Here is a 21,309-nt window from a genome sequence, read left to right as displayed (position 1 = left end):
CCTTTCATAATAGGATTTAGGATTAATTTACTTACCGTTTGACCAACAGTAGCAGCTACCTCTGCTACAAAACACAAAGCTCACACACAGCCTAGGAATTAGTTTTTGTGTTTTTCTTTTAAATAATGTGATATTTTAATGTTTCATAAAACACTACAAACCTCTTTAACCCTACAAATATTTCATATACAACACCCCATTTACAGCTTTGCAGTTTCTTATTTTGGTTTATGTGAGTTTCAAGACTCGCATAAAGGATGCAATTCATGCCCGTTTCAGGAATCAGAAATGTACTGGTTCAGTGTAGCACTTTTTTCCCCCCTGAAACAACAGCTACCAAAAAAAGAAGGGGAAAAAAAATCACTCCACTTACGGAAGGTAACACCAGCTATAATCCTAACTTCAGTTTGCAGTGAGATTTTGGCTGTGTCCCACATCTGAGCTTTTTTTTAGCAAATAAGGTAACTAATGTGCGTTAGCACTTGCATAAATAGACTTTTTTTATTTGTTAAACTAATTGGCAACAGTTTTTGATTACACTTAAATTGTTCACTCCCCAGTTTCTACATGCTCAATTTGCAACTTTTTCTTAATTAGGAAGTGAACTGAATGAATTGGGCTCGGAAGTATTTGCGTATTTGGTTTGACAGATTTTAACCTGGTTGTGTCTCGTCCAGGATCGAACCGTGGGTTTTAACCAGGAAGCCCCTTTAGGATGCCTTTAATGTGGTATAGCCTCTGAGCTAAACGCTGTGGCGACCCTTTGTAAAGCTTGAAGGCGGTGTACTGCTGCATGAACAAGTAATGATTAACTGCATCACTTAATTACTTAAAATCACGTAGTCCCCCCCCCCCCGACACACACCCACCAAAATCACTCGTGCAGTATCAGTGAAATGTAACTTTCTAGCTATGCATCGTCTGCGCTGTTTGAATCAGCACTGTAGTAAACGGCACCTGTTCTCTTTTCAAATAAATACATTAATAATAATTAATGAGAAGAACGACAATAGTAATAACAATAATAAAGTTAACTGAAAAAATATGTGAAGCGCTATCTTTTTAGTCAACACTTTTTAGAGGATATTTCCTAAATGCTCACCCAAAGCCTGACGCCCAAAAAATAAAAACATAAAGAATACTTTAATACATATATACATGGAGGAAGAGCATTAAATGTTTGAATTACTTCCAGTAACGAGCCGTCCTGGCAGCATACGTCTGACAGACAGAGACAGCAATGGTTTACATTTGTTTGTTTAAAAAAAATGAAAACGAGGACTCGCGGGGCTTAAGGAGGATGTGGCTTCTGATTGGCTAGAAGCTTAAGGGACAAAGTCCCTCTTCCAGGTGTCTCTGAGTTGCGCGCTCACCTTGTCTTCAGTTGCACGCGGAGCAGGATATGAGAGACGACCGTGCACGGACAGGTACGCCTATATTTACTTAAAAACTAAAGCTCTGTTGTAAATAGGGTAAGGAACAGTTAGCATATTTTTCATTTATTGGATGCTATTTAAATAATTTAGTGCTCTTGGCAGTTATTTTATGTTTTGTTTGTCAAGTCTTAGACTTAAACTTAACCAGTATTTAAACACTTTTCGATGAAGGGGTTTTATGGCGGTTTGGGGCTAATAATGTTAGTTACAAAAGACAGACTTGGATTCAGTAAGTAATGTGAAGCAAGTGGGTTGAAGCCTGGGTACAGTGGAGAAAATGATAATAACCCCTATTTACACAACATCCTGCACAGAATTCATCGAAGGTAATAAAAACTTAGCCAGATGCTCTTTTACAGCCACAATGAAAACAACAGTAACGCTGTGATTGCACCACATTTTCCAAAGAATCTGACACAGCAGTTTATTGCTTTGACTTGTGCATCATAGTCTTGTGATAGCTAAACTCGCCCAGTTTTTGTTTTTGCCTACTGTGTTGATAGGATAGGTGTAACTCACTTAAAGAGATAACACTTTGTTAAATGTTCTTCGGGTTCATATCTATCTACAGTCTGATTTGTTTTGTTTTTTTCAGAGTTAGGGTTATAGCAGAGTGACTGGGACCTAATAAGCAGATAAAAACGACAAATGTGAAAAAGTTTTTCAAGCTGGTCAAAAATCACAATAAACGTTAACACTGAGCTTACATTGTTCAGATTCATATCCTGACCTGGGACTTTGCGTACTGATCTGGCCATAGGGATTTTTACAATTTTAAAGGGATGGCATGGCATGGCAAAGCACGAACAGTGGACAGGAGCGCTTTTGTGCCTCCACTGCCCTATTTGGCAGACCTTGCGTCTCAGGTGTTGACACTTATCCAAAAGTGAATTTCTTTTCACCAGGTCCAAACAGGACTTCCTTTATTCTCAAATTGCAGCTACGCTACAATACCCATATAAACGAAACATTGAACAAAATTTCCAAATACAAAGCTGAAACTGCTTTTTTAAAACAGGTGTCATATAGCCTTCAGGAGACTGATTGCTTCTGCTTTCCACTCCCTCTGAAATTGATCCGGTAAAGAGAGATTAGGAGTGGCATGCAGGTTGTAATCCAAGTCACATGTAGTAAGAGGACTAGTTAGATATCTGCTAGAAGCTCACCGAGCTATGATAACCTGCATTTGTCAATTTCAGTGCTTACAATAAAGCTGTGCCCTTGCTGTTCTTTAGCTGCATGATCAGGTATGAAGTCCACAGTTATGCAGGTCATAATTGGATATTATAAAGTTTATATACATTTTCTGTGCGCAATGTTATGTATCAGTTTTGACTCAAATACCTAACATCACACAACTCAACCATAGTGTACACACAGGATTACAGTTATACTGTTATAAGACCAATATCATTCAAATAACTACAGACTAACTACAGACTGAGCACATAGAAATTACATGAAACATGGTCCGACCCAATGGTCAATGCCGTGCTATTTGCGTATAAAATGGCTTGACTTCTATATATTTCCTGATTTTATTTGTTTTGCAGGAAAAAAAAGTTTTAGCTGTACCTATGATTGTCATTAGCATTGATGTATCATTATCACAGCGTCGAATATGACCTATTTTTCTTTCTATTTAACAATTTGGTTGGTTTTTTATGAATTATAAAACAAAAGATATCGAAAAACATCCTTACTCATTTGTCAAATGATACCTTTATACGCTGTTAAGAAATTCCCACAAAAGGTTAAAACTAGGTAACACAAATGCATTTATGGGGTAAAACCTTGTAAGGGAGATACTTATGAAGGACAGTGTTTTCTATGGTGCTGTTGAAAATGGTCTACAGGGCCATAAAGAATTAATAGCAGGGAAAAAATGTGGAGAATAATTAATTTATCCCTTTTTTTTAAAAAGAAATCTTTTACTTTGCTAAGAACAGTTTTAATAGTAATTTTACTCTGTATTTCAGATTGAAACAACAGGGTGTGTCACTAACTGTGGATAAGTAGGGCACTAAGATGCCCATAAGTGATACCTGGCCAGGTGACACCGGAATGGAGACAATGAATGGCATGGAGAGTGCTGGCAGCTGTGACAGTGTGGTCAGTGTTAATTCTGGCTTCGTAAGTAACCAAGTTTACCCTCTTCAATCTAAGAATATGCACACTAGTAATAGCACAAAACATATACGAAACAACTTGAAGTAGTGAGGCAAAACAATACTTGTAACAGAGCTGTAACATAAAAGTTAAAAGTTTATTTCTTTTCTTAGAGAGGATTTCTATCTCTCATTGTGGATTTCTTTTCTAAATGAAAGCCCTGTTTTAATGCGTTTCAGAGTGATGATAGTCTGGAGCACTTGTCTGCTGAGGAGAGGGCCTGTCTCATGTTTTTGGAGGAGACTATTGAGTCTTTGGATACTGAGGAGGACAGTGGAGTCTCCAATGACGAGCCTGAACAACTGCCCAGCTCCAGCAACCTTGCTACTAAAGTGGCTAATCTGTCAGCTTCCATGAACAAAAGCAACCTTGATGGTGAGTTAATCTCTGGGAACAGATGCAGAATTAGTGACACATTATTTAGTGAAATGCTCTAGGTAGGTGTACAGAATTTCTAGTGATAAATGTGTACTTGTTTGACTTCCAGATTCACAGACATCAACCAATCACCAGAAACCAATCAACAAAAATTTTGATGCCAGGCCCATGCACAGCTACCTGGTTCCCACCCCTCTTCTTGTTGCAAGCAGTACTTCCTGTTCTGTACTCGGTACTAAACCAGGCACTCCTGCAGTCAAAACCGCCTCCTCTAAGCCTCAGTTTACATCTAAAAACAACAAACCAGGATACAAAGACAACCAGAAAGCAGTTGTTCGCCCAACATCTTCAGAGGCTAATGTTATACCTCCTTCCACAAAACCCTCCGTGAGGACAGCTGAGGGTCCTTTACCTAGAGGACCTCTCTCCTACGACGCACTTGTACATTTGCGGAGGAGTGCCTCCACAAAGAAGACCCCTTTATGCCCAACAGTTGATCATACTATAGACTCAGAAAAACGCCATTCTGCCCCGGTGGAAGGCCCGACACTTGGAAATCTCCAAAGATCAGACAAATCCCAGTCAGAGGTTCCCAAGTGTAAGAAAGGTCCTCCAGTTGTTCCCCCAAAACCCAAAAAGTTTCCCACCAACATATCTGCAAAAACTCAAAATGAAGAATCTATAATATCAGATTCTTCATACAGTGTCAAGAATGCAGCTGATCCCCAGGTGGTGAGAGTGGAAGCTTTGCAGAAGCTGGGCCTCCTGAAAGGCCAAGAGGCAGAAAATGATAAAGTAACCCCACTGCCTACACCCAAACCTAACTCCTCCTTGGGTGTAACAGCTGACAAGTTTACAAGAGGTCCAGCTAATAGTAATCCATCAAGGAGCCAATCATTTTGTAATGCTCAAGTGCCAAAAGAGTCCAATAACAGGCCTCTGCAGACCAGTGCCAATTTGCATCAGTACACCAAACATGACCAGCGGCCTGGGTCTGCATCACATCCTGCTCAATCCAAGGGGAAGAGGACGGCTAATCTGGAGCAGTCTGCCACCCTGGACAACTGTAGAAGTAGTGGAAACACCTCTGAACCGCAAAGCATCAAATCAGCCAAACCAGTGACAACCACCAGGACCACCACAACAGCTCCCCCAGTACCCCAGAAAACCTCAAACTCAGTAGGCTACACCGTGATGGTGGTGCCTGGGATGGGAGGTGATCGAAAAGAGGCTCTCAAAAAGCTTGGACTGCTAAAAGACTGAAAGAGCAGATGCCTGCTGGCATAAATGCAATGCTCAGAAAGAAGCACAAGCACACGATCAGCTTAAAGAGAGTTAAAGCGTTAAGTGGAAATCTGGCACACGGCACTTTGTCAAATAAAAGCAGGAGAGGAAGCGTTTAAAGGGCCATACACTTATGTTCTGCACTTAAAAGATACAACACAGTCATCTAAAGACATTTTTTATTAAAAATACAATTAAAAATGCACTCAAAAGTAACAGAAACTGCACCTTAAATATTCTAAATCCAGAGCATCAGTGTATGAAAATAGTATCTTAATGTATTGCAAACCTAACAAAATTCTGTTATATAAAATTTAAACCCTATTGGCTATTGGCACAGGTACTAAATCAAAGACACAGATAAGGGTGTGCCAGAACTGATATCTTACTCATTGTTTTATAAATCACAAATGTGCCTGCATGTTGATTTTTCTTAGAGCAAATCCTCAAAGCACCAGATCAGTTCATGCAGTCTTTTAATATTCTGACATTTTGTTTTCAAGTTTTGGGGGATAATTTTCAATACTTATGTCCAACACAAGATCTCATGCACCAGTCGTTCTTCAGTTTCTTTCTACTACTGTTTTTTTTTTTTACTGTGTACAGTAGATTAAAGAGTGTTACACAAACTTCATTGGGTAACACTGAAAATATGAAACGAAAAACAACCATTTAATTATTTGTGTCTATTCCACCATTGATATAAATGTCACTGAAAATAAAGTTTTTATCTAATATACTGTATTTTAAGCCATCGTTTTTTTCCTTATTGGAAGTCGGGCCGTGTTAGCAGCACTCCAGACTACATTGCAGATCGAGGTCACAGAGTGCTAGGGCAGGTTGCGTGCAAACATCACCAATGAGCTTCAAACCTCCTCCATGAGTTTCCTTTGCCAAGTACCTCCTGTATGTGTGTGTTTTACACTCACATTATGCATCTTCTCAGTGCTACGTTCCTTTGCTCACGGCAAGCCATTTGGTACTGATGGAGATCGCCAGCACTGGTCGTCATAGATACGCACTACCATTATGCACTATCAGTTATAGTGGCCCCGTACTTTTGTCCATATAGTGTATATAATTTCTCCAGTGAGCTCTGCGTCTTCCACAGGGTTTCTTCCCAGTTGGATATGTCCAGAAAACCTCCAAAACAAGGGGTCCAGGAGGCATCTTAATGTCTGAATGATCTCAACTGGCTCACCTCACTCCCTCAACCTGTATCTAAGGCTGAGCATAACTAACCTTCATGGGAAAAGTCATTTTGGCCACTTGCATTCATTTACTAATTCTTTCTCCTCTTTAAATAATAAAATCTTAATATTTGCAGATAAACATTCCAGATTACACCAGTCCATTTGGCTCTGTTCAAAAAGCAAAAACAACCAACACTATACATGAGGTTGGTTTGGAGTGTTAACCCTACTGTTACTCTTCATTCACATCAGTGATGGCAGAGTCTTGCCCAAGGACATTTCAGCACATGGGAATCCAAGCTGTGGTTGTCTATATTCAGCCTGAATGTCTTGATTAATAAGCGAACCCACAGTCCCCCGAGGCAAAGCTTTATGACTGTATCCCTGCAGTCTTTACCTCTCTCCTGTTACAGAAAGGCTATCAGCCATACTGCTCATCTTACACGCCACTCAGATGATGGAAAAGCCTGCTCAGCCGTTCGTCCATAATCCTATTATCTCTAGCTCCACCTCTGTGCAAACTTAGTAGCCCAGCACTTCCCTGTCTCTATTTTCTTGTAACACTCACATGTCACACTTCTAATTTCTCCTGATGGATTATTTGAACGGCATGATATCTGTTATGCAACGGTCCTGAAGAGCCAAGATTAGCTCGTGGTTAATTATTGCAGAAGGATATTAGAGTTGTGTTATCGCTCAGTAAAGCAGCAGGTCTGCCAAAAGGTATCGGTGTCTATGTCTATTGTGTCGCCGCAAGAAATGATGTCAGACTCTGAAACGGACACAGTTGTCTGCTAGTCGAGCAACATTAAGCAACAGACAAAGAAATCAGGCCAGTGTCAAAATGGGAAATAAGATAGTCACAGCTGCAGGAAGGATCAAGTTAAACAGCATTTTTTTCTGCATGTCCTGCAACCTTAAGAGGACTGACATCATAATAAACTTTTCAATATTTAATTCTTATGATTAAAAACTGCGACAACAACCTTCTGTCTCACATATGTTATTTGCATTTAGCTAAAGAATCTCCTAATTAACATCACACCAAAACCCGCACTGGTGACCACAGATGATGTGTAATATGAGATAACCATATCCTAGCATACTGCTGCCTTGACAACAGCTTTCCTGACCCATTTGTGACAGCAGAGTACTACAGTTTGACATGCAGGCTGATATTATTTTATATATTATTATTTACTACTGTTTATAATACACTGGAGTCAAGTTTTAATGGCTTTTTTGTAAAGTAATTGAAATTAAGCAAATGAGACATCAGTTAATTTGATGTCATCTGTTCTTGACAAGTATTTTAAATGCTGGGTAAAAAAAAAAGGAAATCAGCAACATTACAATGCAAATATTTTAATATTAAAGAACCTAACTCAAACAAACATTAAATTATGTCTTGTGCAAAAAAGAAAAGAAAAATCGAGGAAGCATCATACAGTAGGTAGCAATGAGTTAAAAATTAACATTAATAATATAATTAAAAACTCATGACGCAAATGGACTTGTAACATCGGCAATAAATGGGTCCTGTGTAAATCTAGATAGCAGCCGTCATAAAAACATACACTGATTCACAGTCAGATATACATATACAACACTTATTTTTTGATGAGTCATCAAAAGTGTCATTGTAGAAAACTGCAAATATGTTGGTCACAGTCCGTTTAAGTCGCCTCATTATGGATGTGAGATTTGCTTTTTTTGCGCTTCACTTTACCGTTGGACACTGGGACATCCAGCGACTCCAGACGGAAGGGGCGAGGCAGGATGGCGTCTGAGCTCACAGACAGATTCATGTTAGAGCCGCTCACGGAGAGGTGGCCTGCCACATTAACTAGCGGAGGAGAGGGGACGGCAGCAGGAGAAAAGACAGACAACAGTAAAAACTAAGCAAAAGTAAGAAAGTGAAAAAGAAGAAAAATCTAACTAATCTAAAATTAAATGGTCTCAATAAGTAAAAATATAAAATATACAAAAAAGGTAAAAAAGAAGCCAAAACTTAAAATGCTCAGAGAGATAACCCAATGAAAAGGCTTCCCAAATGCAATACAAAGGTTTACTGTAACAGTATTAAGTGTAGTATGTGATTATTTTTTGTTCCTGCCAGTCAGGATCTAATGAAAAGCAGAAACACAAGATCACAGCATACAAATTTGTTGCTAAATAAAAATGAAATAGCATTCAACAGCAGAGCTAATTCACTAATTTAACTGGTAATATGTACTAATTAGAAGTCCGCAGTTTCTTTTCTCACCGTGGGCTTTTGCGGTGTCACTTCCGAGGAGCTGGCTCGCCCTCTTTGACTTGAAGTAGCTGCTGGCAATATTCTCACTGTCACTTCTGTCCAGCATTTGCTTGTACCTGTCCTCCTCCACCTGCTAAAACAGAAATGACCTCTAATCCTGCTAGAATGTGTGTATGTCAAGTAAAAGCCTATGCATGAAATGCAAACACACCATAAATGCCTCTCCAGCATCAGAACCTGAGCCTCTGCGAGCTGAAGCTTTTGGAGTCACTGCTAAGAAAAAGAATGTGATTAATAAACATTTAAGAAAAGTAATTTGCAAAACAAACAAGATTTACTTGTCAAAAAAAAAAAAAGCTTTCTTTTTTTCTTTTTTTTTTTACATATTATACCCCACCTGAAGGCAGTGTTGTTTTCTGCACCATCACATCTGGCAGTCTCCAGGTGGCGCTGTCCTCGTCCCAGACAGCATCCTTCTTCAAGCGGTCCAGGTTGCTGTAGTTGCAGTCACGCCGCACCAGAGGCACCATACGCTCCAGCAGGCTGTGCAGGAGCTGCCCTTCCTTCTCCAGCCTGCGTATAGTCGCCAGGTAGTCATTCCTCTCCACCTCAAACTCTGCCTGCAGGTCACGGATCTCCAGTTTGGCTGCTTTCAGCTGTTGCAGCAGTGACGAAGCATGTTATTCATGAGAAAACTAGCTAAAACCCACTTGTTAAAAACGTGTCATATGTAGGGTTTGACATTCAAAGAGAGAACCGTTTTAACACACCAAATTAGTAAATCCCTGAAGAGATAACCTAATTTTTCAGGTTAAAAAAGTTAATAAATTACCCAATTTAAATTTAGTCAAAGTCACCTAATACATCTCCAGACCGCTGCTGTTATTTTGGTATCACTATTTTGGAAGTTCATTGTACTTGTGCCTCTACAATGAGTGTTGGATCTTACCCAGTGTTTCCAAACAGGGAGTATAATACTTTAACTTGATTTTGGAGAATTGTACAACGTCGTAGGAAAGATGGTGAGCAAAGACTGGGTTTTTGTGGCCGAAAAACTGTTGCCTTTTCAATGTGTGGTGATGCTGTTGTTAAGGCTCTTTCCACTGGACGTTCTCCCACAGATGCCCCAGGATGTTAACGCACAAGTCTGCATTTATAGTCTGAAAGTGTGGTATGAATTCACAATGTACAATCCCACTCTGGTGAAATTGCGCTGTTGTCAAAATTTGACTTTTAAGGAGTAAAATTTGTCAAGAGCAGGGGTGCATGAAAAGGAGATCTTAGGGAGGAGAAATTGATTCCTGTGGGTGGATAACCCAAACTTTCTGATCGCTCCTTGAAATTTACAGAAAACCCTTAACACATATGCTTTCTCCCAACAGAAAGATTGCATTTTGTATCTGCTGTCAGCTCCTTCGAACTGCTTCCACTCACCTTGCCCTGAACTTTGACTAGCATGTGGTTTTTGGCATGGACTTCTTCCTGGATAGAGTTGTAGACATTCAGCAGCACATTTTCGCTCTCCTCGCTGTTCTCTGACAGAGCATGGACAAGCTGAGCTTTTCTCTGGTCAGCAAGTTTTTTTCTCTGCCGCTGTCTTTGTTGCAGCTCTTTGTTCCTGGCCTGCTCCCCTCCTACCACCTCCTGTTCCAGCTGCTGCAGTCTGAGGAAAGATTGAACACCAAGGACACCGCATAGATGCGTGCTTAGTATAATTCTTGCTATATTATTCTAGTGTAACCATCAATGTATGATATGTTAAACATAACTGTTCTGCTATTACCGGATTATGGTAATAACACAGAAGAATGCAATGATGTAAAAGAATGCAAGGGTAAGCACATACAGAAAAATATACAGCTGGAATCTGATTATCCACTCCATTTGTAGCCAAAAGCATAAGTATGACACATTCATCATGGAGTGTGATAAGAAGATTGTAGATACCATCATAACAATATGTTCAGTATCCTGTGAACAGTGTTGAAAATGCTCACAACCCAGACCCATAAGGAGTAGAAATTAGATGAATTGGCTGATTAAGACATATCATATATAATAATAAAATCATAGCTATGAATCTGAGGAAGTGTTCATGTTAAGGAAAGTTTCCATGATTAGAACAGAAGCCTACAAACCTTTCCAGGACGTGTTTCTGGTCTAGAGGCCCCGGTGCAGTTGCATCAGAAGACTCCAAGAGTCCAGCTCTATCTGGATCTTTTTCGGAAAGCTTGCTCGCCAACATGAGGGAATACAATTCAACATTTTGCCTACATAAGATTGCCTTGTTACCTTGTTTCAGGATACGAATATGATTTGAAGAGGAGTGATCTTTATGGAAAGTGGGGCTGGACACTACCTTAGTCTGGGAGGTTTCCTCAACTGTACTGTGGCACATGGGATCAGTGCTCATGCAGAGTTCTTCCAAACCAACCTGGGATATACAGCTGGCGCCCACTAATGTAGAGAAGCGGCACAATACAAAGAAGCATACATGGGGAGAATCCAACAGCGGAAAAGTTTTGTTCTGTTGTTGGTACATGATGTTCTGTTACCATTCTTGGGGACAGAGCTCCCCCTGCTGACTTGGGCCTTCTCCAGACTGGACAGCTTTGATTCATAGGAGGAACGCAGAGCAGCGATGTCCTCCTGCAGCTTCGCCTTGGATTCCTGCTCTGCATTGTATTCAGCCTGCAACTTGGCCAGCCTCTCCTCGTACTCCTGCAGAGACAGCAGAACACAGATCATAAATCACAGGGTCTTTATACAATGCATGCTTAAAGTTGAAGTGATAAATTGTTGTGTGGGATTGGTCCATGTTTGCCTCTTTAATCTTTTCCTTCCTTTCTTCAGTGGGGGTGGACTGTGGCCTTGAGGGCACAGCAGGGGATGACTCAGAAAACTGACCAGCCAGCAGAGCTGCATTTCAAATAAAAGTGTTTTTTTTATAGCACTGGTAATTAAAGAAAGACAACATGCAAGAAAATAAAATATTTCTCTGCATCTAAAAGAGGCTATGTGTAGATTTAGGAATATTAAGCTAAAAAAGCATGCTGTTTTTCTATAAAAATTTACTTGAAAGGTCAGCAGTGCTCAGCTGGCCTGTGAGGAGCGCCCGCAGCTTCTTGATTTCCTCCTGATACTCTCGGAGCAGAGCATCCTTGGGGTCCTCGTTGATGCGAGGCCTGTTCTGGATGCTCTTGGCCCGGTTTGCATATCGCAGTGTACTTAGGCTTTCCTCATAATTGTTGTCTGCGGGCGAAAGACAGGCGATCATCAGGGTGCGGGTGTTTCCTCCCAAAGAGTCCTGCAGCAGCCTGGTCAGCTTGGAGTCTCTGTAGGGGATGTATCTGGAGCGTCCATCTACCAGGGCGGAGATGACGTTTCCCAGGGCCGAGAGGGAAAGATTGATCTTTGTGGCTTCGCGGAGTCGCTCGCCGGTAGCACCAGTTTTAGACTGACGCTCACTTCCTGCCAGGTCCACAAGGTTGAGTTTTCCTGCCCGTAGATGGTCCTGGTCAGATGAATCTGAGAATTTGAGTTGACACAGGAAACACAAGCAACATTCAACACTGTTACAAAGCCTTATTATTTACCTTTATTAACCTGGTATGTTTTATTCAATGGTTTGAAAACTACATGCAAGCACAGGCAGAATATGCAAACTATTAACAAGGAGATTCATATACTATCAAATTTAAAGATATAGCGCCACAGAACAAAAATAACTGATGGTAAAGTGCTGATGACATTAGGAGATATAAGAGGATCACATTCAAAAGAAGAATATCAGCACAGACTGAACAGATATAGTGAAGGCAAAGATATTATAAGTTCACCAGTGCTGCAGATCTCCAGGTGGATGGTGAAGATTGAGTGGGAGCGTGAGGAGTCTTTGTTCATCAGCGTGTAGCCCACTGCCCGGTTCCTCCAGCCTTTCTCTATGATTCTTTCACACTCTCCCACACTGTGCACAGTGTGCATGGAAAGGTCCCGTACATATACCCCACGCTCTGGGTGCTCTTTCAGCTAGGCATTCATCAGCCACACAAAGCACACACATACGCACAAATCAGCTAGTCTGTCACCCTGTTACAACACCTTGACCTTTAAGGAATCAACTGTGCGTTTAAATCACCATGGCAACAGGTACAGTACTGTGCAGAAAACAGCACACTCACCTTGCTGTACTAACCAAAGAACAATAATCCATTTGGCTTCTTCTGATACAGTGTAGCCTGTTTAGTTTATCTAAAAAGCAGGGACTCACCTCCAATCTCTGCTTGGCATCGCTTCCCAAAAGATCTCGGATTTCTTCATTGTAAATCTCCAAGTAGGAGGCCCTCACCAGGAATTTCGTATTTTCTGCACACTAGCTTGCACACACGAGATAAAACATAATTATTCTATCAGTGCTGAGACAAGCCTAGACAAAAACTAAGAGCATAATATTACGTATGCATGTTGCAAGCTACAAGATCACTGTGGTCAACAGACATACCTGAATGCTCTCAAAGATGTGTTCAAAGGCCCGTGGGATGACACCCTTCTGGGTTGCAGGTTCAGACACCCCTTGCATGGTGAAAGACTTTCCACTTCCAGTTTGTCCATAGGCAAAAATTGTCCCATTGTATCCCTCAGTCACACCCTGTAAAAGTGACATTTTTTATTTATTTTTTACCATGAGGCTGTGATAAACTTTGAGGTGACCAAAGGGTATTCACAATGACGTCTGCATTCATTAGGAATTAGATATAGGCTACTGATGTTGGGCTGAAGGTGTCCAGTGACAAGCGTGCTTCTTTTATAGAGCCCAGCTCTGCAGGCTGGTAATAAAATCAAGCTTACCTCAACCAAAGGATAAGCAATCTCGTTGTACATCTGCTCAGTTGGTTGATCAATATAGTAGGTCCCATCAAAGGTGAACTGTTTAGGTGGCTCATCCACTGCACCTGGCTTTTCTATGAAGCACTGGCAGCGCTGCAGGTCCATGGACAGCACCATCTTACAGCTGAGCGCCTTCTCCCTGTCATTCAGGGGCCTGCACCTGACCACCACCTTCACCGACTCTGACCCCATGTCTCAATAATCACTACCGAGCAGCTGGCAGGTATAAGAGATAAAACTAATGTAAAATACAAAGCCGCTCCGGTCTCCTTCGCAAACACTCAACGTTTACTTACCTCGATGGCTAACCTCACCTTAATAACAGGATGACAGCAGCAGTTGACTAACGGCCCACATCTCCAGTGAGGTTCAGTAAGAAGCGATCAGCAGAAATATCTCCAGGTACAGTGTGGACGGATCTCGTCAGGTATCGCTTCAGGTCCTGTCCCATTCTATTCCTCTCCCCGAGGCGTTTGAGGTTGCTTAGCAACCATAAGTAACCATTGAGGAATGTAACAGGCCCAGACCCGCGGCCATTTCAGTGAGGACGGAGTGAGGTCAAAGGGCGAAAAACAGTCTACTTTATGCTTCATGTGTTACTGTCAAGAAACTAAAAGTGAAAACATATTTTAAATAAAGCAAACTGAGACGTTTAAAGAGAAAAAGACTACGGATGCACGTTATGTTCGGTTGTTATTTAATGTTTTGCTAATAATCACAATCTTCTGTTGTGAAGCTAATGTAGGGGGTGCAGGTAGATGGTGTGCAAGCTATGAACAAATCAACTATAGTCAAGACGACACAACATTTTAACCACAATCCCAGAGAATGATTGAAATCATTTTGTACCATTTATACTCGACCAATGAAAACTCTGAACAGAAATTTAGTCATATTAACAGATACGACATTATCAGCTAAACAAACTGCATACAAAAATATGAGTAAAAAGGAGTAAAAGTTTTATATTTCAGTAACATTGTTACTAGACAAGGAAACAAGAAGAAAAAGTGTGGCTTTGCCATCAGGTGTCGTAATCAGTGATTAATTCCCCTTTACAGATTCAGGTTCTTAGTTTCATGTCTAAAAAAAAAAAGAAAAGGGAAAACCTCCTCTATTGTTTTATAGGCACAAATAAAAAAATATATTTTTTAAAAGCTTATGTTGAAATAAAAATGATAAAAATCAGAAACCACAAAATACCTTTAACACACAAGCACCCTCTTAAGAAGTGGATACTGTTCACATTAAGTGCCAACACTATTAAACAGTGACTTTGTTTTACAGTTAAACCTTCCCGCACCAAAACACAGATAAAAGATAAATGTGCAAAAGAAATGATCAGTGTCGCTTATTTTGTGCCCTCTGAGGTTGGCAGTCCACATGTTCCAGTGTCCAGGGTTTACACCCATTCGTTTCTGTGGGTACTTTTAATTTTGGCTTCCTTTGGGCTGAAGCTTTACAGGCTGCTGTTTGCTGACGTTTTCCTCCCACTCATAGCAGTGGTTCACCCGAGCATAGCTCAGCAGACATGGCAGCTCGTCCTCAGTCTCTGTGTAGTGCTCAATCAGCTCAGCCATGGAATTGAATTCAGTCTTGCATTTCTACATTTATAAAAATAAATAAATTAAAAAGGACACCAGTTACACATGATTATAAATCAACTATGACATTTCTAATCAAATACAAACAATTATTATGGTTTTCGAGAATAATATTGTCAATTAAGGTGGTTGCCAAGTGGAAACCTCCAGTGCAGTTCCCCAAAAAGCCACTTGAGGGCTCTAGTTAAAAACACAGACTGTATAAAATTTGGAAGTCACCCACTATAAAGTCCTGATGTACAGGATAGCCTCAAGCTTAATGTTTTTGACCATAACATTTTAACACCACACGGAAACAAACACCCCTTGCTCTCCACCGCACTCCTAATATCAACATTTCATAAAAAGTAAAAAAAATAATAATCCATGTTTCAGTAAATGTGAACTGAACCTACCAACTGAGCCCCAAATCTTCTTACTGACATCAGAGTGAAAGAGCTGAGGGCAATTTTATCCACAGACCTCAATTTAATTGGAAGTCTCCGCAACCAGAGCTGCCGCCCTCTGCTGGCCATTATAGGGAATGCGTATTTAAAGCACTTCCACGTTAAATCAGATATTTCAATATTCCCCCCACGACCCCCTTCCTTTTCTATCATTTATGAAAAATAGAACAGCTTGTGAAAATAAAGTAACCAGTGAAAGAGATCAGATTTAATCATAATCTGGTTTTCACATCATGTATATGAGCCAACAAAAGAATTACCTCCAGCACGAATTTCCCTTTACGGGTGTTTTCAATAAGGTGGGTGATCGGGCCAGAGGAGAAGCGAATGATTAGAGAGCCACATTTAGGGGTTTTTGGATGTTGGCACAAAAGGTAGGATCCCAGAACATCATCTGCAAGCAGTGAATAGCTGCTCTCACTGCAATATCAAGAAGGAAAATCACAGATGTAGTAACAGGAAAGTGACACTTATGAATGTAAAGATGTATTTGATGTGCGATATACTAACGTTGCGATACCAGCCCAACACCACACTGCCTGAGCTAGTGCCTCTTCTGTTTCAGACAAGCTTGGAGCCTGGGATCGCCTCGCTGGCAACTTGTCTAGATCCTTTTCTGGTTTTGATATGATAAGAAAAATAATGTAAAGTTAGATTTTATAAAGGTGGAATATTGCATCACCATGTGACGGGGAAGAAGCATCCCAGATGATCTCAACTCAGTGGACGCTATGCAGTGATGATGATGAAATAACCCCTCAAAAACAAAGAAACATATTCAACTTTAAAAAGGAACATTAGTAACAGAAATAAAATGTAAGCGCTGTAGAAATGCACAATTACCCATATGAGATGAAATCACTTCATCATGCAGACTAAAATTTAAAAAAAACAAACAAACAAACAAACAAACAAACAAACAAACAAACAAAAAAAACCCTGACACCACAGCAGTGACTGCCCTTCACCAAATACTGATGAAGTCGCTTTACCTAATCAATTCTTTGAACCTCGTTAGCGCTCTGTGAACACTCGGCCCACCTTGAGTTACACTCAGTTGATCCTGAATGGTGCGCTGTTTGCGTGGCGTGAAAGTGAAGGAGCGGTAAGCACCAGAGCGCAGCACTTTGGTGCGTATGACTTTCTTGCGCATCAGGGAGGGAGAGGAGATGGGAAAGACCTCATCTTGGCTGCTTTGTTGGTCATCTGAAGACTTTGGAGTTTTCTGTAGAGAAAACATCACATAGTTTGTACAGATAATTTAAATTTTGAGGCATACATTTTGAAACTGCAGTGCTGTGCAAAAACTTGGGTGCGGTAATTTTTGAAGACATGGGAAAAAATACATTGAAATACAATATATAAAAAGGCAAAACCATTGCAACATTTACTAACAAACTAATATTTAAATTAGTCCATGAGATTTTGGGTGAAGTTAAAAAAAGAAAAAAAGAATAGCCAAACCTTAGTGCCAGGTAATAATCCACCAAAAGGAGCTCTTCTGAATGAAACCAGGGCGCTGACACTAAGAGGAAAGCCGTGATTGAGCAGTGAAGGCTTGCGATGAGGCAGTGAGCCAGCAGAGTCTATCTGGGCCTCTTCTGGATGCTTCTCCAAGTACGACAGCTGGAAGCAGCGGCACAGCAGCAGGTTCAGGAACTGGGCCTAAAGGAGGAAGGGTGCATACAGAAAACCTAGCAGTTAAACTGAAACGGTGTTATTCTGTGTCATATTGCAGTAATTCATCAAGTAAATTATTAACAGTACAACGGCACTGATAAAAGCTTAGCGCTTCAACACCACAGCTGACAACGTTTAGTCAAGCACAGGCATCTCGCAGAGATGAGGCAACTGCACTGTCATAGTATTGCCGACCTCTCCATGTTGGAATAAGTCTCGCTGCTAACTACAATGCGGTGAGACTGGCTCAAAACAATTGAATGCTACCAGATCCACCAGTAGAGGCACCTATTATTGTGTCACACAGGAAGCATGGCTTCAAGGGTGACTTCTGAAGATACAACAGTCGGTTGGGATCAGATCTGAGTTTAGCACAGAAAGGAATTTGTTATCATAAGATCAATAAGCACATTTCCATACATATCACTCTCTAGTCCAAACCTGTGTGACACTGGAGGGTTTTATTTGGAGTTACCATGGCAAACTGTTCAGTACTGACGACATTTATTGGATTTAATTTCCTCTAATGTGTCAAAAGCTTCTGATAACAACAGAAATGTTAGCTTTATATTATATCGGCATTACTTCCCTACTCTGGGCTGCTCTAAAATAGTTTGCCTATCAAGATAACGAGAACGGAAATATGGAGACTCAGTTTCAGTGACACCATTAACGCAAACCTCTAATGTCAACTTTAAAAGGTTGTTCTCATTCTCACGTCATTTAAACACATGACCATTTTAATCCTTTTAAAGCATCGCTGTCAAAACCCCGCAACTATTTCAGGCACTGACCAAAACTATGCAAACATATAGCTTGGAAACTTTCTATGATAACAGACTTGAAAAACAGAGAATAGAAAGAAGACAAAGTAAACTGCTAAGTGCGACACAAGTAAAAAAAAAATAAAAATAAAAATCACAATGCTGCTAACTCTTTTTAGATCGCTTGATGGAAGTTCTGTTTTAACCACTTGCACGTGTGCCTTTGCTGTGCTCCACTGAGATAAAACAATGCTCCTTCAAGTTGACTTCTGTTTCAGGGAAGAGGGTGAAGTCCCAGCGAGCCAAATCTGGCAAGTAGAGCAAAAACGTGTGTGTTGGTCTGGCCTCAAACCTCCGGTCAGTGCACCATGAGTGGACACACAATGTCAAATTTTCTTCCTCTGTCTGGAGAAGTTACATATTATGCATTTTGAAAAAAGAAAGAAAAAAAAAAAAAAAACACAAACTCTTGCATTGTCTGTGAAGGTTCTCAGTCATCCAGGTCATCGTAGTCAAAGGAGCTTGTCAGCAAAGAGACACAGAAAAGAAGATCAGACACCAGCGAGGGAGGATAAGAAGGACAGACGCAACAACATTGTCATCCCCTATGTAGCCGGTGTATCAGAAAAACTCAGGAGAGTTTTCTCCAAGCATGACATCCCGGGGCATTTCAGACCCAGCAACACGCTCAGACAAAAACTGGTTCACCCGAAAGACAAAACTCCAAAACACGGACTTAACAATGTGGTGTATGCTGTGCAGTGCAGCGAGGAATGCCCAGACCTCTACATTGGAGAGACCAAACAGCCACTTCACAAGCGCATGGCACAACACAGAAGAGCCACCTCCACAGGACAAGACTCAGCAGTCCATCTGCATCTTAAGGATAAAGGACACTCTTTAGAGGATGCCAATGTCCACATTTTGGACAGAGAGGACAGATGGTTTGAAAGAGGAGTGAAAGAAGCCATCTATGTCCACTGTGAGCGACCATCTTTGAACATAGGCGGTGGTTTACGACACAAACTCTCTGCCAGTTATAATCCAGTTTTGAGTTCCCTCCCCAGACGCCTTAACGCCCACTCACATCCTGGGCCATCTGACCTCAGGAATTCGCATGATAAGGTGGGGCCAGGTTTCACAATGAACTCACCCGAAACTCTGGCTGATTGGGACCCACACCCAGTTTCACACCTTGGCTCAGGCGATTAGAGGATCATCAGGGGGTCCTTTTGTCCCTCTGTGGTGGGATAGGTTTATATCTGGGACTCTCCACCATTTGACCTTAGAAGTGAAGAAGCTTCTCGGATGAGAGGTGAAACGTCTTCAAGTAACTTAAAGAAGTCCAGACGCTTTTCTTTGCAAGCTCCTTTGAAAACTCTTGCATTGTTTGATTTCTGGGTCGCAGCCCATCATCACCTCTGGTAATGATTCGGCATATAATAGTTTGAAATGTCTGGTAAGCAACATGGTGATATCACAAAACACACATGTTCAAGCAGTCAGGACAGGCCTTCCACCAAGTGCAAGTAGTGCCAGAAGCAGCCCATAGGTGCACAAAGAGATAACCTTGAATGGGGTTGCAGCTAAAGTATAATCAGTCATTGTTTCTGCTTTTTGTGAGCAGAGTTAGAACACCTTTAATCACACACTTTAAAATATACTGGCTTGACAGAAGGACTTTCTGTCCAGCATGGGAAAGCGGCAGGGTTGTTATTTGTGAGTAAACAGAAAGCCTTAAATACATATTTACTGTGAGCTCTAACTATAACAGAACAATGGAGAATCCTTACTGCTCTGGCGTGCCTTGCTTTAAAGACATGGCAGTAGAGCTGGGTGTCTGGGCAGCCTGGGTTATGCGCGACAAAGGCAAACTGTGAATCGACGGGTCGGGCCGTGGAAAGAGAGATTCTGCGCAGAGCGTGGGCCATCAGGAGGATCTGCACACAGGGACAGGTCGCGAGCAATAAGGCACGAAAAGGAGAGCGACGTAAACAGGTCAAAACAAATTAACTGTCATTTTCTCTACTTACCGTTTCATCCTCATTATACATTTTCACACCTTTAATGGAAAACTTTAGGGACACTGGCCGTCTTGTCTTGCATGCCTAAATGAATACAGGACTGCATTAGGTACAGTCGTTATCATCACATTCGTAGGTTTAGATAGAAAGATAAAGACTCACTTTAAGGGACTTCAACTGTGTGTGCAGCTGCTTAATCTGGTCATCCAAACAGTTGTCATCCACAGGAAATGAGCCTACATACTTCACCAGTGAAGACAGGAGGTTAAGCAAACACTCACACAGACACACAAATGCAAAGTCATATTTCCAGACATACCTCTGCTGATCGTGTCACTGTACTATCTTCTCTGACCGGTGCCTCACCCATCGTGCCCTGTGGAAATACGAGATTTCAACACTTGAAGTCCCGAGAATTTAGGACTTCAAGCAGCAGAGTGAAGGAGATTTAAAAACAAGTTGAAAACATATGGACTAAAGTTAATGTGCGTTTATCTATCCTCTTGACACTCAGAGAAACATGAAAGATGAGTCGGTATTAAACATAAGCGTAGCAGTCGCAAGAGCCTTATTTTGAAGACGCTTCTTTGGGCGCATTAACGTCGCAGATAAACCTGCTGCTACGAGAGGCTCGATTGTTTTGTTGGGATTATCTGCCCCGAAAGAAACCCAGAAAGACACAAACGCGTGAAAAGACAAAACTTTTGAAGGGTTTCCGCCCTGTGGAGTCCAGCAGCAGCGGCAGGCAACACCGGGGCGTCTCCACCTGAGCGAACAGGTCACAACAACACCTTCATATCACAGAAACTCACCCTGAGAGTCGCAACTAAACCCTCCTCATCCACCTCCTCACCCTCGGACCGCTCCGCGTCTTCTTGGCACGCCGACCAAACGCACACCGAGGCCCCCCCACCGTCACACTTTTACCTGCAGCCGTTACCCCCAGGTGTGCAGCGGTATTCCGAGGCGGAGTTTAGCTGAAGAAAGGCGGAGAAAGAGGAGGAGGAAAAGAAAGAAAAGAGGGTGTACGTGAAAACTAAATCGACCAAAACACGGAACTTACGGAATGGCTCAATGAATCACATCACCCTCCCCCTGAAGCGGTTTCTGTCCACTCCGCCTGACATTCCCACACAGCGCGCAAGAATTCAAGCTCACGCAGCAAAACCACAAATAACAGCATGTGT

The 21,309-nt window shown here is 41.4% G+C and overlaps 3 protein-coding genes across 8 annotated transcripts; 1 reads left to right on the top strand and 2 right to left on the bottom strand.

Moving 5' to 3' along the window:
* Window positions 1–32: 32 nt before the first annotated feature.
* Window positions 33–6,351, top strand: LOC146387550 (specifically androgen-regulated gene protein). Its single transcript, XM_084929225.1, has 4 exons — window positions 33–1,427; window positions 3,416–3,569; window positions 3,785–3,980; window positions 4,093–6,351. Exons 2-4 carry the CDS (start codon window positions 3,465–3,467, stop codon window positions 5,244–5,246), a joined length of 1,455 nt encoding a protein of 484 aa, XP_084785351.1. The 5' UTR covers window positions 33–1,427; window positions 3,416–3,464; the 3' UTR covers window positions 5,247–6,351.
* Window positions 6,352–7,844: 1,493 nt separating this feature from the next.
* On the bottom strand, window positions 7,845–14,168 carry kif17 (kinesin family member 17). Of its 6 annotated transcripts, XM_084929222.1 has the most exons (15): window positions 13,919–14,168; window positions 13,566–13,820; window positions 13,219–13,365; window positions 12,988–13,089; window positions 12,557–12,746; window positions 11,793–12,245; window positions 11,542–11,636; window positions 11,273–11,438; window positions 11,077–11,174; window positions 10,856–10,947; window positions 10,152–10,380; window positions 9,115–9,373; window positions 8,929–8,990; window positions 8,727–8,850; window positions 7,845–8,306 (listed from the first exon to the last, which is right to left on the bottom strand). In XM_084929222.1, the coding sequence occupies exons 2-15, from the start codon at window positions 13,794–13,796 to the stop codon at window positions 8,137–8,139; spliced, it is 2,418 nt and encodes an 805-aa protein (XP_084785348.1). In that variant the 5' UTR covers window positions 13,797–13,820; window positions 13,919–14,168; the 3' UTR covers window positions 7,845–8,136. The 6 variants fall into 6 exon arrangements, with proteins under 6 accessions (XP_084785348.1, XP_084785343.1, XP_084785345.1 ...); XM_084929217.1 differs by having other exon boundaries at window positions 10,856–11,174; XM_084929219.1 differs by having other exon boundaries at window positions 8,727–8,847; window positions 10,856–11,174.
* Window positions 14,169–14,284: 116 nt separating this feature from the next.
* sh2d5 (SH2 domain containing 5) lies at window positions 14,285–21,042 on the bottom strand. Its single transcript, XM_084929224.1, is given in 11 exon segments — window positions 14,285–15,058; window positions 15,060–15,208; window positions 15,915–16,074; window positions 16,165–16,270; window positions 16,696–16,879; window positions 17,119–17,319; window positions 19,892–20,038; window positions 20,132–20,206; window positions 20,285–20,365; window positions 20,442–20,498; window positions 20,935–21,042. Coding segments are annotated over 10 exon segments (1,206 nt in total). The 5' UTR covers window positions 20,493–20,498; window positions 20,935–21,042; the 3' UTR covers window positions 14,285–15,006.
* Between the last annotated feature and the right edge of the window lie 267 nt (window positions 21,043–21,309).

This window comes from Perissodus microlepis, chromosome 5, assembly GCF_051167445.1.
Source record: "Perissodus microlepis isolate ML-2025 ecotype Zambia chromosome 5, ASM5116744v1, whole genome shotgun sequence".
NCBI classification, from domain to species: domain Eukaryota; kingdom Metazoa; phylum Chordata; class Actinopteri; order Cichliformes; family Cichlidae; genus Perissodus; species Perissodus microlepis.
Note: the sequence above shows the minus strand (reverse complement) of the source record. Positions and strands in the feature narration are given on the sequence as shown.

Coding starts and splice junctions, on each gene's coding strand:
- LOC146387550 (XM_084929225.1), top strand. CDS start 3,465: ATGCCCATAAGTGATACCTGGCCAGGTGACACCGGAATGGAGACAATG. Junction 3,570..3,784: donor TCAGTGTTAATTCTGGCTTC/GTAAGTAACCAA, acceptor AATGCGTTTCAG/AGTGATGATAGTCTGGAGCA. Junction 3,981..4,092: donor GAACAAAAGCAACCTTGATG/GTGAGTTAATCT, acceptor TTTGACTTCCAG/ATTCACAGACATCAACCAAT.
- kif17 (XM_084929217.1), bottom strand. CDS start 13,796: ATGGGGTCAGAGTCGGTGAAGGTGGTGGTCAGGTGCAGGCCCCTGAAT. Junction 11,637..11,792: donor GAGCACTGCTGACCTTTCAA/GTAAATTTTTAT, acceptor TTTGAAATGCAG/CTCTGCTGGCTGGTCAGTTT. Junction 9,374..10,151: donor TAGTCAAAGTTCAGGGCAAG/GTGAGTGGAAGC, acceptor CTGCTGCAACAG/CTGAAAGCAGCCAAACTGGA.